The 15,179-nt window shown below is 45.4% G+C and overlaps 1 protein-coding gene across 2 annotated transcripts in view; it reads left to right on the top strand.

Moving 5' to 3' along the window:
• LOC122934136 (probable cation-transporting ATPase 13A4) overlaps nt 1-15,179 on the top strand; it is a 209,546-nt gene that overhangs the window by 66,522 nt on the left and 127,845 nt on the right. For both annotated transcript variants that reach the window (XM_044289352.1, XM_044289351.1), the window contains exon 12: nt 8,445-8,633. In XM_044289352.1, coding sequence (XP_044145287.1) covers nt 8,445-8,633 — 189 coding nt within the window. The remainder of the gene's footprint in view (nt 1-8,444; nt 8,634-15,179) is intronic.

Genomic DNA, 15,179 nt, shown 5'->3' with positions numbered 1-15,179 from the left:
GTCACTGAAGCATAATCGGAAGATGTGCGAGTACAAGAGCACGCTGGTAGACGCACTGCTGATGGCATTCCCACCTGACAGCGGGGCTCAGCGGAAGCACAAGGTAATGGGAGAGGAAGAAGTGGAAAAAGTCACCAACGCAGCTGTGGCAGCACCTCAGAAGGGAGGGTCTGCATGGCCGAAATGTGGAAAAGCTTTGGTATCAAGCCACAACAACCAGAACCGCCAGCTGATAAAGAACTTCTTAGCAGGAGACAGCATTTCAGCAACATGGTGGAACAGTGCGTGTGCACATGCCTACAAGTACTGTCTGATGGGTCTGCCCCATTCAACTTCTGGGTCTCCAAATTGGGAACATGGCCTGAGCTTGACCTTTACACCTTGGAGGTGCTAGCCTGCCCTGCAGCCAGTGTATTGTCCGAAAGTGTGTTTAGCATGGCGGTGGGGTGATCACAGACAAGCACATTCGCCTATCCACAGCTAACGTGGACAAGCTCACGTTCATTAAAATGAACCAGGCATGGATCCCACAGGACTTGTCCGTATCTTGTGCTGAGTAGACAAGTATACCGGCTGCACCCAGCCATTGTTATACTCCAGCACACTCTCTTTGCGTTCTATTTTCCATTTTCCAATTTTTGGGGCCTTCCCAAACTTATTAAAAAAATAAAAATAATATAGGAAAAAAATAAATAAACAAAAAAACAACTAAAATAGTCTGGCTACCTTCTCCTCTTTCACCGCTTCTTCCACCTACACTACCACTTCCACTGCCTCCTCAACCCTCTACTCTACTTTGACCTCTGCCTCCTAGGTCAAGATTATTATATTTTCATTTTTTTTGCATTTTATGTTTTTTTTAAGTCATTTCCCTATCCACATTTGTTTGCAGGGCAATTGTCCTGCTCTTACCCCCATTGTGCTACCTTTTGCAGCCCTCTAGCCTTTACTATGACTACTTTACAGCCATTTTAGTGCAAAAAAGTTTGAGTTCCCATTGACTTCAATGGGGTTCGGGTTCAAGATTGGGTCAAGTTTTGGGTCCCGAACCCGAACTTTGACCCAAAGTTCATCTGAACCCGGCGAACCAGAACATCCACGGGTGCGCTCATCCCTACTGACAAGCAAAAAGGTAACAATGTTTTGAACTTTTGCCTTTCAGGCTGTATATCTCACAATCCACTACAACTACCATCATTTTATAGACAATCATCTTGACTATCTCATATGTAAATTGGACTTACAACTATCAGCATATGATTAGTTATGCATATTCTTGTCATGTAACTGCATTGTTACTGTTTTGCTCCTGGTGGTGTAACAATCTCTCTTTCTTATATACTATAAATCATAACCTGTTCTCACATGTCCTAATAGCTCAGTGTGTTATTAGGTTGATTCCCAAGTGAAAGATAGTAGTTCGAATTCAGGAGCAGCCATGAAGAAGATTTCCCAAGAAAATAGAGCATCATCCAGCTCATTGATTGCGGTATCTCATCCAAGAAAATTGCCAAACTGCATTATGTGAGTGCCATGAAAGTTGGCAAAAGTCCAGGCTAAATATCAGAGACAACAAGTCAGCTCATTACAAGGTCTATCAGTTCTGGCACGACAAACACGGCAGTGGAAGTGGCTCGTATTAGAGTTGGGTGAGCATGCTCAGCCAAACACCATTTTGACTTGAGCATCGCAATGCTTGGCAACACCAAGTGTGCTCGAGTGCGATGCTCGAGTCTCCTCACCGCACGTTTTTTGGCTGGCATGTTGGTTACTGGCATTACAATGATTGGCTGGCTGGTACGCGTCATCGGGTGCTATATAGCACTCAATGACACGTGGTTCGGCTCAGTCTTAGTCAGGGAGAGCTGCAGCAGAAGGGACAGATAGTCTAGGGACAGGAACTCTTTTTTAGGCAGGGTTAAGTGTTGAAAGGTGTTAGAGACCTAAAAGACTAACCTTTAAAAGACTATTGTTTTATCTGGCTACAATATATATTATTAGTGCAACCTGCGCTAAATTGCGCACAATTGTTTGGACGCTGCTGACAGCAAAATTATCTGGGCTACATCTCCTGTATAACGTTTGCGAATCCTAAATATCTGTGACATTCAGTGCAATTTTGTCTTAGCCACTGGTGACAGCGACATTACCTGCGCTACATCTCCTGTATAACGTTTGTGCATCCTAAATATCTGACATTTAGTGTAATTTATTTGTGCATACACTTACTAAACCTGAGCTACTGTACGTGTGACATACTTGCAAGCATATATACTATTTAATATGCTTAAGGCAAGCAGTAAAGGACAGAGAAGTGGCCATGCTGCTGATGGTGCACGCAGAGGCCGTGGACCTGGGCGCGGTGAAACTGAGCCTGCTGCCAGAGCACAAGAAACACACTCATCCACGATACCTAGCTTCATGTCCCAGTTTTCAGGTCAACGCAGGACACCACTCTCGAAGTCACACCAGTGCAACCAGGTGGTTGGTTGGATTGCAGCAGATAATGCTTCCAGTCGGTTAAGCACCAGCCTGTCTTCCACAAAGTCCAGTCTCAGTAACCAGAAATCTGGTCAACAGACTCCCCACCCTGATCCTCCCACCATGGAGAGTCTTGGCAAACAAGTGAATCCACACTCGGATATTCTGAGGTGCTCTTTTCATCGCCATTCCTTGATTTGGGCATCACGCCAAGAACGCTTGAAGAGGGACAGATCTTGGGCCCTGATTCCCAAACTCTTGAGTATTCACAGTCAGAAGAAGATTACGGTGGGGAACGGCAATTAGTGTTTCACAAGGTGAATGATGATGATGATGAGACACAGTTGCCAATAAGTCAACGGCAATTAGTGTCTCAAAAGGTTGATGATGAGGATGAGACACAGTCGTCAATAACTGAGGTTGTTGTTAGGTCAACAATTCAGGAGGATAACCAGAGTGAGGAAGTGGAAGAGGAGGTGGTGGACAATGAAATCACTGACCCATCCTGGGAACTCGGCAAGCCGAGTGAGGACAGCAGTACAGAGGGGAGGTATCCGCAGCACCGCAACAGGCTGGAAGAGGCAGTGGGATGGCAAAAGGGAGAAGGCTTGCCACAGCAAACAGGCCCACAACTGTTCCCCAGAGTACCCCCTTGTGGCAATCTCCCTTGCCAAGGGGTAGGTGTTCCGCAGTCTGGTGCTTTTTTGAGGAAAGTGCAGACGATAAAAGAATTGTCATTTGCAACCTGTGCCATACCAAAATGAGCAGGGGCGTGAACACTAGCAACCTCCCCACCACCAGCATGATCCGCCACATGGCATCAAATCACCCTAATTGGTGGGCCAAACACCTGGGTCCACAATCAGTGTCTGCAGGTCACATCACTGCCTCCTGTTCCCCTGTGTTACGTGCAGGCCAATCCCCTGTCGAAGACGCAGGCCAGGATGCCCGCACCATCAGCTAACACATCCACTTCTGTGTCCCAGTGCAGCATACAGATATCCATACCCAGGCCTTTGAACAAAATCGCAAATACCCAGCCACCCACCCTCAGGCCATAGCACTAAATGTGCACCTTTCCAAATTGCTAGCCCTGGAAATGTTGCCATTAAGGCTTGTGGACACTGAGACTTTCCGCAGCCTGATGGCGGTGGCTGTCCCTTGTTACTCAGTCCTCACCCGCCACTATTTTTCCCGGTCTGCCATCCCTGCCTTACACCATCATATGTCCCGTAACATCACCCGTGCCCTGACCAACGCAGTTAATGGGAAGGTCCACTTATCTACTGACACATGGACAAGTGCTTTTGGCTAGGGACACTACATTTCCCTGACGGCACACTGGGTGAATGTTGTGGAGGCCAGGAGCGAGTCATACCCTGGAATAGCACAGGTGCTACCGATGCCCGGGATTGCGGGCCCTACTTCCATCAGGATTTCTGCCACCACCTACTTTAGTGGCTGCAACCCTGCCTTCTTCTCTTCCACCTCCACCTCTGACATCTAATCTTGCAGCACCAGTCAGCCATCAGTCCGTAGCTGGAAGCAGTGTAGCACTGCAGTGGGGAAGCGGCAACATGCCGTGCTGAAACCAATTTGCTTAGGTGACAAACAGTACACCGCCACAGAGCTGTGACAGAGTGTAAGGGAACAGACTGAGCTGTGACTCTTGCCACTCAACCTGCAACCAGGCATAGTTGTGTCTGATTATGGCCATAACTTGGTGGCAGTTTTGGAGCTTGGCAAGCTCACACACATCCCATGCCTAGCCCACGTGTTAAACTTAGTGGTTCAGCGGTTTCTCAAAACCTACCCCCAATTGGCCTGAGCTACTGGTGAAGGTGCGCCATGCGTGTGGCCATTTCCAAAAGTCATCTACAGCTGTCACAGGTCTGATAACACTGCAGCAGCGTTTTCAATTGCCAGCTCACTGACTGTTGTGCGATGTGAGCACGCGCTGGAACTCCAAGTTCCAAATGTTGGCCAGACTTTGAGAGCAGCAGAGGGCAGTAGTGGAATACCAGCTGCAACATGGTCGTCGCCTTTCCAGTCAGGTTCTACTCTCTTCACAAGCGATGAGTGGGCATGGAAGTCTAACACAACTTTGAGGAATCAACACAGATGGTGAGCGGCGATGCCGCTATTATCAGCGTAACCATCCCACTTCTGTGTCTACTGAAACGCTCGCTGCTCACAATGATGGCGGATGCTTTGCATGTGGTAGAGGTGGGAAAAGGGGGAAGACAGTATACAGGGTGATAGCCAGACCACCCTCAGTTCATCTTCTCAGCGCAAATTGGATGATGAGAAGGAGGAGGAGGAGCAGGAGACGGTTGACTCCGCTACAGAGGTTTTTACCCATGCCAGGTTAATTTCATGTGTTCAGCGTGGATTGGCCGAAGAGGAGGATGAGGAGATTGAGATTCATCCTCCTGATGAAGACACAGCAAAGTCTTGTCTGTTGGGACTCTGGCACACATGGCTGACTTTCTGTTATGCTGCCTTCCCCTTGACGCTCGCGTTATATGCAATTTGGCCACGCCAATTACTGGTGGTTCACCCTCCTCGACCCCCACTATGAAGAGAACTTCTCATCTCCCATTCCTGTGGACTCTAGCACACATGGCTGACTTTGTTAGGCTGACTTTCCCATGACCCTCACGTTGTACGCATTTTGTCGAACACCGATTAATGGTTGTTCACCCTGCCGACCCCAGCTACAAAGAGAACTTCTCATCTCTCATTCCTGTGGTGGAGAGGACTAGAAAAATGGTGCAATATCAGAAGGTCCTTGTGCAAAAATTGCTCCAAAAACTTCTAGCTGACAACGCTGGCGGGAGTCCAAGATGCATCTAGACATCCTCCCCATGCTGTTCCTGAACCATTTCAGTGCTGTTTCCATCAATTTCTGACCTTTTCCTGTGAACCAGACACCCTCCCCTCTTCAGAGCATGGGGTGCCTGGCTTAATGCTCTGGTTCTCCCATTGACTTCTATTGTGCTCTGGTGCTCTGTAGTGCACCCGAGCATCCCAAAGTGTTCTACTCGAGCATAAGAGCACCCAAGAACTTTGGTTCTCGATCAACACTAGCTCGTATGCTTTGTAATAGTGAGATCACAGACGTCCATGCAATCACTGTGTAAAGTGCATTACTGTACATAAGTCTGGATTGGTGGCCTGAAAAAAGGTGAAGAAGCCTCGACTTCCATATTGTCATAAGAAGCGTAGACAGTAAAAGATTATAAATGAGTGATTTGGAGCAATGAGACGAAAGTCAATAGACTGGGCTCTTATGGGTGCAAACGGGTCTGGAAGAAGCAAGCAAAAAAGGGGGCTAATGGATCGAGAAATTGAAGGAACTGTCAAGTTCGGTGGAGAAAGCCTGGTGATATGGAGTTATTTCAAAGCCAAAGGTGTTGGATACTTGACCAGGATTGATGGTGGTCTCAATGCTGAACTATATGTGAGTATTCTACATATAAAAAATAAACATTAAAGAATGAGGATAATCGCTATTGCCATATCCTAAAAGCCTGTACTATTAAAAAATAAAACTATTTATCCCGTAAGGTGAATGGCATAACAGAAAAAAAATCTAAATTGCCAATTTGACGTTGAAATTAAAAAAGTTGAATAAAAAGTCATTGAAAAGTCATACATGCCCCAAAATAGCAAAAATAAAAACTACAGCAGAACCTCAATGTCTAATAGACATGTTTGAAATGGAAATTAATATAAAATTGGTTAATTTTAATTATTATGCACACTGTGTATGATTCACCACCAGTAATGGTGTATTTTTTATACAAGAACCTAATTTAATATCAATAATGTTATGCTCTATATGAATATTAGAGTGTATAAACATCAGATGATACAGAATTTATTAATATTTGACCACAGTCACATTTTGATGGTGCAGTTTCATGGTGAATTATGGGGAGAGTTATCAGAACTGGTAATAAGGAAAACTGGCTTAGTTGCCCATAGCAAGAATCAGATTCTGCCTTTCATTTTCCAAAGAATCTCTAAAAAAAATGAGAGGTGGAATCTGATGGGTTTCTATTGGCAACTATGCTAGTTTTCCTTTACATTAGTTTTGTTAAATCCCCCTTAATGTTTTAAGGGGTGTGTTTGAAATGGAACCTAATTTAACATCGGTTAAGTTTAATTATTATTTAAAATATACATATTTTAACATCAGTAATACTTGATTACTATTCAGACTGCAACATGATTTATTAACATTTGATCAAAGTTCATGCATTGTGATGGTGTAGCTTCATGGCCACCCAATGCTAAATAGATGTATCTCAATTGGAGCCTAATCTAATATGGGTTAAATGAATTGTGCAGCCTTTTTATATTGATGACCTATCCTCAGGATAGGTCATCATCAATATCTGATCGGTGGGCACCCCTCCTCCTCCGATCAGCTGTTTGAAGAGGAGGCGGCACTCCATGGATAGGTCATCAATATATAAAGCCTGCACAACCCCTTTAAGTTTAACACCATGCAGGATTGACCACCAGTAATGCTTAGCTACCCTTCACACTTTGTATGAGTGTTTATTCCTGAATTATGTATTGAAAATATTTTACTAGCAATTGTTCCCGATATAGGAAGGTATATCATCATTGTATTAATGCTATATTGTATTTATGTAAATGATATTAATCTGTATGATCAAGGACAACTTTGAAGCATGGATTAGAATGACTCATTTGGTATGTGTCAACCCTCTCCTTTAATTATATAAAGGATTAATTCCTCAGGGTGGGTCCCACTAATTGATGACATACTGTATCTTATGTGTTTGTTCACACTTTTTTTTATACATTTGTTTTAACATGGTCAGTAGTTATTTTGTTACCCTTTGTGAGTCCAGAGGATATAAGAGGCTATGGCTTGGTGAGCTGGTTGACGGTGGAGATCCAGTGTGCAAGGTTGGAGTGGCCCACCAGAGTGCCAGAGGATCCTCTGGTGGGCCCATGCTCTGACAATAATTAAACCCTAATAAAACAGGCCCTTTAAAGGGGTTGTCTGCTTTTTTATTATTGATTCAGGATAGATGATCAATATTAGATCGGCAGGGGTCCAACTCCCGACACACTCGCAGATCAGCTGTTTGAAGTGAAGGCAGCTTTCATATGAACGCTGCCTTCTGTGCTGTTTACCTGCTCGCTGCAGCAATTGCAGTGGTGAGTAGTGTAATTACAAGTATGGTGTCCCCATTCACTTCTATGAGACGGCTCTGTAGTATTAACTTGAACAGAGGGAGTCTTCCCATAGAAGTGAATGGGGATGATATACTTTTAATTATGCCTGTTTACCCTGCAATTGCAGAGCAGGTAAACAGAGCACAAAAGGTAGCGCTCGTATGAGAGCTGCCTTCTCTTCAAACAGCTGATCAGCGGGGGTGCCGGAAGTCAGATCTCCGACGATGTGATATTGAAGACCTATCCTGAGGATAGGTCATCAATAGTAAAAAGCGGACAACCCCTTTAAGGTCCTGTATACAGAGAGGGTGGGCCCTCAGAATCGTTTTCTCTAGCGGGTAGTGTTGAGCGAACTTGTGTTTTAAGTTCGGCCTCTAAAGTTCGGGTTTGGATTATCAAAGAATCGTGTTATGGATTCTAAATTCTGTTATGGTCCGTGGTAGCGGAATCTATAACGCGATTCTTTGATAACCCGAACTTTGTACGCTGAACTTAAAACACAAGTTCGCTTAACACTACTAGTGAGTACAGGGGACTTCAGTCAATGCTGCCAGTGTGTACAATATATTTCTATAATGCAAATATATCTATTTAGAGCATTTTTCTGTATTATATATATTAATCTACCCAGTGAAGCAAATAAACTGTTACCACTAGTCATGCAAAGAATCACAATGGTGAACACTAATGTTTTTTAGAGTGCATTAACGTTATTTTAATTTCCAAACTATTTATATTGGAAGGTTCCTGCTGGGAGAATTATCGTTGAGGCTGCAGTTCTTATAATCTGTGCAATCTCCCCGGTCATACCTGCTGCTCTAATGGTTGGGATCATGTATGCAAAACGAAGACTGAGAAAGAAGCATATACATTGTATCAGTCCAGACAGAATCAACATGTGTGGTCAGGTTAACCTCTTCTGCTTTGATAAAGTAAGGATATTTATTTTCTATTTGATCTAATCTAAATCAGGCCACAGGTCAGTCTATGTCTAATGTCTATGGACCCAGAGCTGTAGCTAGGCACTTCTGCCTAGCTACTGTGTCGGACTCCTGCAGATCAGATAGTGATGACCTATCCTGAGGATGTTGTCAATATTAACAGCTGGACAACCCCTTTAACTCTCCATTAGAGCTGTCATATGCCAAAAGTAGAGATGACGAAAGGGTGAGCAGAAGGCAGAGCCTCTAAGCAAAATCCCCACTCCCTTCTTCTGCTCATGCTGGCATAACTAGTGCCCAGATCAATTTACTGTACTGTAATGTACTGTACTGTGCACTGTAGTGTTAGGAAGCCCCAGCTGCTGTAACTGCACTGGCAGATCAGTGAGCGGAGGAAGGCAGAATATCTAGTCAATTTCCACACCTAAAACATTTGTCTAATGTCATTCATTTTGTTAGTACTGTATTACACTGTGGGGTTTTTTTCCACATGAAAATCCACATGGAAAAACTGCAGGCAATGTGCATAGTGTGCAGCCATCCTTAATGTGTGCTACAAGTGGTTTGCCTGCCTTCACTAGCAATGTCATGTATGGACCATCAGAATCTCTATTTCTAACTAAACACCTTAGATATTTTCTAACACGGAAGAACACAGAAGACTTCTTGGGGTCTCTTTTGGGCCCAAAGCTGTCCCTTTATACCATCAGTCTTGGTAATGAGTATCAAGGGACCCTCTGGTTGCAGGGACATTGAACACCTCCCTTGACAATTTTGTGCTTATTAAAAATCAGAGCAGCATGTACAAAATATTGTATATCAAATTGTTCTTTTGCAAACTGAAATTCATATTTACATCATGCTTTGAGACTGCCAGGGGTCAAGTTCTGGGAAAAAAAGTGTGGGAACTCACCCAAGATCCAGTGCCTCCGCGTGAAGTCACGCGGCGTACGCAAAGGGCAGGGAAGGTCACTCTCTTTCTCCCCCCTCCCTCCCTCCCTTGTCACTCTCTTTCTCCCGCCTCCCTCCCTCCCTTGTCACTCTCTTTCTCCCCCCTCCCCCCCTCCCTTGTCACTCTCTTTCTCCCCCCTCCCCCCCTCCCTTGTCACTCTCTTTCTCCCCCCTCCCTCCCTCCCTTGTCACTCTCTTTCTCCCCCCTCCCTCCCTCCCTTGTCACTCTCTTTCTCCCCCTCCCTCCCTTGTCACTCTCTTTCTCCCCCCTCCTTCCCTTCCTTGTCACTCTCTTTCTCCCCCCTCCCTCCCTTGTCACTCTCTTTCTCCCCCCTCCCTCACTTGTCACTCTCTTTCTCCCCCCTCCCTCACTTGTCACTCTCTTTCTCCCCCCTCCCTCACTTGTCACTCTCTTTCTCCCCCCTCCCTTCCTTGTCACTCTCTCTTTCATTCCCTCCCTCCCTTGTCACTCTCTCTTTCTCCCCACCCACCTCGGGTGTAGCGTGGCCGAGCTCTGTCCGGTCCGTGATACAGGAGCATTTGCTGTACCCGGCCGGACTGACAGGAAGTGCACACTAAGTGAGCACTTCCTGTCAGTCCGGCCAGGTACAGGAAACAAAAGCTCCTGTACCACGGACCGGACAGAGCTCGGCCACGATACACTTGAGGCGCTTCCCTCCTGTCAGTCCCTCTCTTCATGCTGCGCCAGAGCGGGGCGCCGACAGTGTTGAGGGGCACAATGCGCTGCCCTGCTGAAAGGGAACGGCGTTCCTGCTAAGAAAAAAGTGCAGGAACGCCGTTCCCACGCCTTCCTGCAGGACTCGAGCCCTGGAGACTGCCCACTGTTCTCTTCACCTCACTAAACTGGACCTCTGGACCCTTTCAGCATAACTGAAAGTCCAGCTGTACAGAACAGTTACTGATACCGACAGATGTAAAGCAGTTGAAACTCAGCAACTGACATTAAATTCTCACCCTGGAACAATCAGCATTTGCTGAGAAAGCAGATATGATGTCTGGTCATAGGGATCAGCTGTCAGAATGTTAAATGTATTCTTAAAATCTCATCAACTTTCTATTTAAAATGACACAAAATGTAAGTGACCCCCACAAAGACCTCTAAAGATACCCTGTAGTATTTGGTAGCAATATGTTAGCAGTGGATTTTTCTTTGGGATCCTGTAAATTGTCAGATTAGATATGCCATGTCTCAGGAGAAGTAGAGTGGCAGTCCTCACACTGATGCTTCCTAGAGCTGTGGCAATGGCAGGAGGGCACACACTTTCTTCCCTCAGGGCACACCGTAATGTTGGTACTCCTGATAGATGGCAGTTAGGGTGCCCTTGGTGTTATGGGTCTGATACAAGTGCAAGGCAAGAGATGTAGGTGCTGTATCCGGCGAATGGTGTTACCAGGCCAGTTATCGAAAAACAGAAAAGTTTCTCTTTATTAAAATGCAGAATGGGAGTTGTATTATATCTAGCAGTAATAAAAATAAAAAATAAACCGTTACAAACAATTCACAGTGCAAATCTTTCCTGATCCAATATACAGTATATTGTGGGGTTTCGCTCTGGTAGACAGGATAAGCGGACACAGTATAGAGGCAACAACATGTTATTTGGATCAAACAGTTCAGTGTTTCATTCACACTTTAGGCAAGTGACAAAACAATTCTGCCTCAGAGTCCTTGACCATAGCAGCAGCAACCTGTTTTCACGCAAAACAGGTAGCAAACCTTCATCCAAACACAAGGCTCCCAGATCCCAACACAGAGACCTGACTTCTGATCCTAGCTGCCTATTTAAGGACAGCCAGGTGCTGCCAAAACCCAGACCGGCATTTAAAATCCGGTCCAGTATTTGACCCCACCTAGCTGTTTTACCAGACAAAACCTCTCACTGTGTCACATTTACCCCCCCCCCCCCTTTGTTCAACCCTGAGGGGGTGAACACACGCCAGATAGTGTACCCGGGACAGGGCATCTGCGTTTCCCTGTAATCAGCCTGCCCTGTGTTCCACCAAAAACTTAACATTTTGCAGGGAGAGAAACCATCAGGTGACCTGGGTATTTCTGTCCTTGGCCTAGCTCAGGGGAGTGGTCAGTCACCATGCGATATTTTCTCCCCAATAAATAATAGCTGAGAGATTTTAGTGCCCACTTGATAGCCAGGCAGTCTCTCTCCACTATATTATACCGGGTCTCGGCTGGGGTGAGCTTACGGCTGAGGAAGACAACGGGAGGCTCATCATTGACTTTCTGAGACAGTACAGCACCGAGGCCTACTTCAGAGGCATCAGTCTGTACTATAAACTCCCTTTTGAAGTCGGGTGTCATCAAAACCGGGGACCCGCACAGGGCTGACTTAAAAGCGGAGAAAGCCTCTTCCGCCCGATCATCCCAGTGAACCATCATTGACTTGTGTCCCTTCAAGAGTCCTGTGAAGGGCATGGCTAGAGTAGCAAAGTGATGAACAAACCTCATGTAATAGCCCACCATTACCAGGGATTACTTTATTTGCCTAGTGTAAAATTGTGTTTGAGAGCAGCACCAATGACCTTGAAGATGTATTCAGGAATGCATCAGCTCGTCCTTGACCTCAGATCCATGCGGTCATTAGAATAGCATACAAAATCCAAATTGACGGCAGAATCTCCATACAAAAAAGCTTCTTTATTCACAGTGGGTGTACAATTGCACCAATAAAAAAATGCAACGTTTAGGCTACATGGCAGCCTTTCTCAAGCATAACATGAAGTGAAATACAGGGGTTTAAACAGTGCTCATACTCCTCCCCTCAACTAATTATACCAATTAATTATGCTAATATACATAAAATCACTTCCTCCAAACAGACATAGACCAATGCCAGTGTATCTTATCCTATCCACTGACAGTGCATTAAAATCATGTCTCGTGGGACACAGTCATAGGTTTCACATCATGATGTATATATCTCAGCGTTTCCCCGACGCCAATGCGCATGCCCAAGTGCTTTCTCCACCTCTTACGGACATATGACAAGTTCCGATCACGCGACTCATCACGTGAACGTAATTCTGTCACATGAGAGACTGCACACACCATTCCTAACCTAACACACCTCCCTGTGCGTCAGAACACCCCGCCCTATTAAGGAAGCGTCCTGTATCCAAGAAAATCCTCAAAACACTTACAGATGTGTGAATGGACCCTTAGGGGCAAAGTTATTATATCACAGCGGCAGACGCTGGGCTATCATAACCAGACATGGTACTAGATGCTGCACCTGATTTATTATGAGGCGTATGCCAGAGCACAAATTAGGTACAGCATCCGGCAGATTGGTACCTAAACTGAAATCTATGTCAGGCCTGAACTGCCATAGATTTCAGTCTTCTACACAAAAAAACTGGTGTAGTTGATAAATGTGGCAGGGATGCAGGCACCTCCCACCTTGCTACACACCCTTTTCGGGAAAGTGGCAGGCCGACGAAGCAACTTGCAGCAAAAATGTTTGCACAAGAGCCGTGAAAATGTTTCGAACAGTTTGTGAGTTTTTCATGCCACAAAAGTGGCGTATCTGAATGATAAATAATGCAATGGTCTCCTAAAGGGTAGTATAGGGATAATACAATACATCAGAGCATTAAGTAATATTTAACTAACAAGAAAAAAATGTGTATCCTACTCTGGGGTACTGCAGACCTCCATGGTTCAGACTTGTTTTTCTGCACTTAAAGATGATGGAGGAGAAGAACGCTCACATTGCTGGCCAGTTTTATTTTTTTATCTGAGTCTATGATGCTGAATTATGCTTTAAAGGAGAGTCGAAGTTCCTACACTGGTGCCGAAATGGTCACATTGTGATCTGTGCCTGCAGAACTTGTACATATGTATGGTTTTATTGGCCGCCAATGTTGTGAACAATTCCCACGTGGGAGATACCCACACAGAACTGCTACCACACAAGCTTGCTTTAGGTCTGACAGTTTTGTTTGATCATATTCCAACAACAGAAGAGGCAGCACCTGCTTCTGAGGTGACCACAATAGAAGCAGATCTTCCCCTAAAAGACTTTTTGGGATGTCTTGCCCATACATTGTTTTTTTATTACCTCCACTTTCACTATTATCACTAGTTGTGAGCAAATCACCGACTTAAGATTGTTGTTTTAAGAAGTTCTTAAAGTCTTGAGAGACTTCGGACTTAAAGTTTGCCTACACGCAGCACATACATTTTAATACTGTACGGACACAGGTCTCGTTGATGGAATAATAATAATTATGTATAATGTAAGAAGGTACCTGGAATCATCGTGGGTGGAAGGTATGTGTCACTGAAGTTCCTGGCCTCGGTGAAGTAAGAGACTGTATTTTATGTGTCAATGGCAGCTATTGCTAATTGACACCTAAAGATTTACCATGGCTGTTATAGCTGATCCGGGATGGCTCTTACTGGGAGTAGTCAAAGTGCTGGGTGGGTGACTACTCCCCAGGTTCCAGGCCAGGTTTTGCCAGGCGTAAAAATCAGGTGTGTGGATTTACCTCCCTCTGACAGTGGAGCCTAGGAGTCTGTGTGCTGTGAACTGAGGGCTGTGCTGGGATTTGAGGTTTAGCCGGGCTGGAGGACTCAAGCCCCTCTAAAGGCGAACAGGCCACCAATGGACTTGATGAGGCTGAACGGCTAACAGGGTGTGAATTAACACCCAGGAGAAAAGGTGACTTTTATTGTTTATAAACTTTCCTTGTGTGTGAACAAACACCAAGCCACCTGCGTTTTGTGATACACCTTATCTGCATTTTGTTATACACCAATGTGTGAATAAACACCGCTGTTTGATTCAAGAACTGTGTACTGCCTCTATACTGCATCCGCTAGTCCTAACTACCAGAGCAAATCCCCACAATAGAGAAAGAAAGGTAGCAAAGTGAAAAAAAATGAGCAAATAGGAGAGGGACATTTGGTAGTGTCTATACTTCATACCCCTGTTTTAAGTTGGTATTTATAGGGCGGAGCCTAGCTGCAGAGCCGGATGCGCACACTTGTGTGAGCTCTGCAGAGGATCGTCGGTGAACGGGCACCTAAACCTCTTTAATCAGCGCCAACATGGGCAAAACCACAAGGGATAAGGCAAAGGAGACCCCTGGGACCGGCAAATCGCTGCCAGGTCAAGGGGATTTGGATCGTTTTGTGAAAAAAACGGCCCCCCAGAGTGTGAAGCGCCTGGACAAAATGGCGCCGAGAGCGGAGTCACCAGAGCCCTCGGATTCAGAGGACGGCGCAGACAGTGAAACGGCTGCTCCTGGGGTAAGAGACGATCTTCCGGTCTCAAGAACCTTTATGAGGCAGCTATTGTCTGAAGCTTTAGACCCCCTGATTACAGAGCTTAAGGAATTTAAGCAAGACCTTAAGCAACAGAATGACAGAGTGGAGGTGCTGGAGAGCGCACAGGCTGCTATTGTAGAATTTAATACAGCGGTCTCACACAACATGGACCATGCCCAGGCCCACTTGAACTCAATATACAGTCAGTTGGAGGACCAGGACAATCAGGGCAGGCGAAACAACCTGCGGCTGAGAGGGTTCCCGGAGGCTATACAAGC

Source organism: Bufo gargarizans, chromosome 4, assembly GCF_014858855.1.
Source record: "Bufo gargarizans isolate SCDJY-AF-19 chromosome 4, ASM1485885v1, whole genome shotgun sequence".
Lineage (NCBI taxonomy): Eukaryota > Metazoa > Chordata > Amphibia > Anura > Bufonidae > Bufo > Bufo gargarizans.
This window is presented reverse-complemented; position numbering and strand designations above follow the sequence as displayed.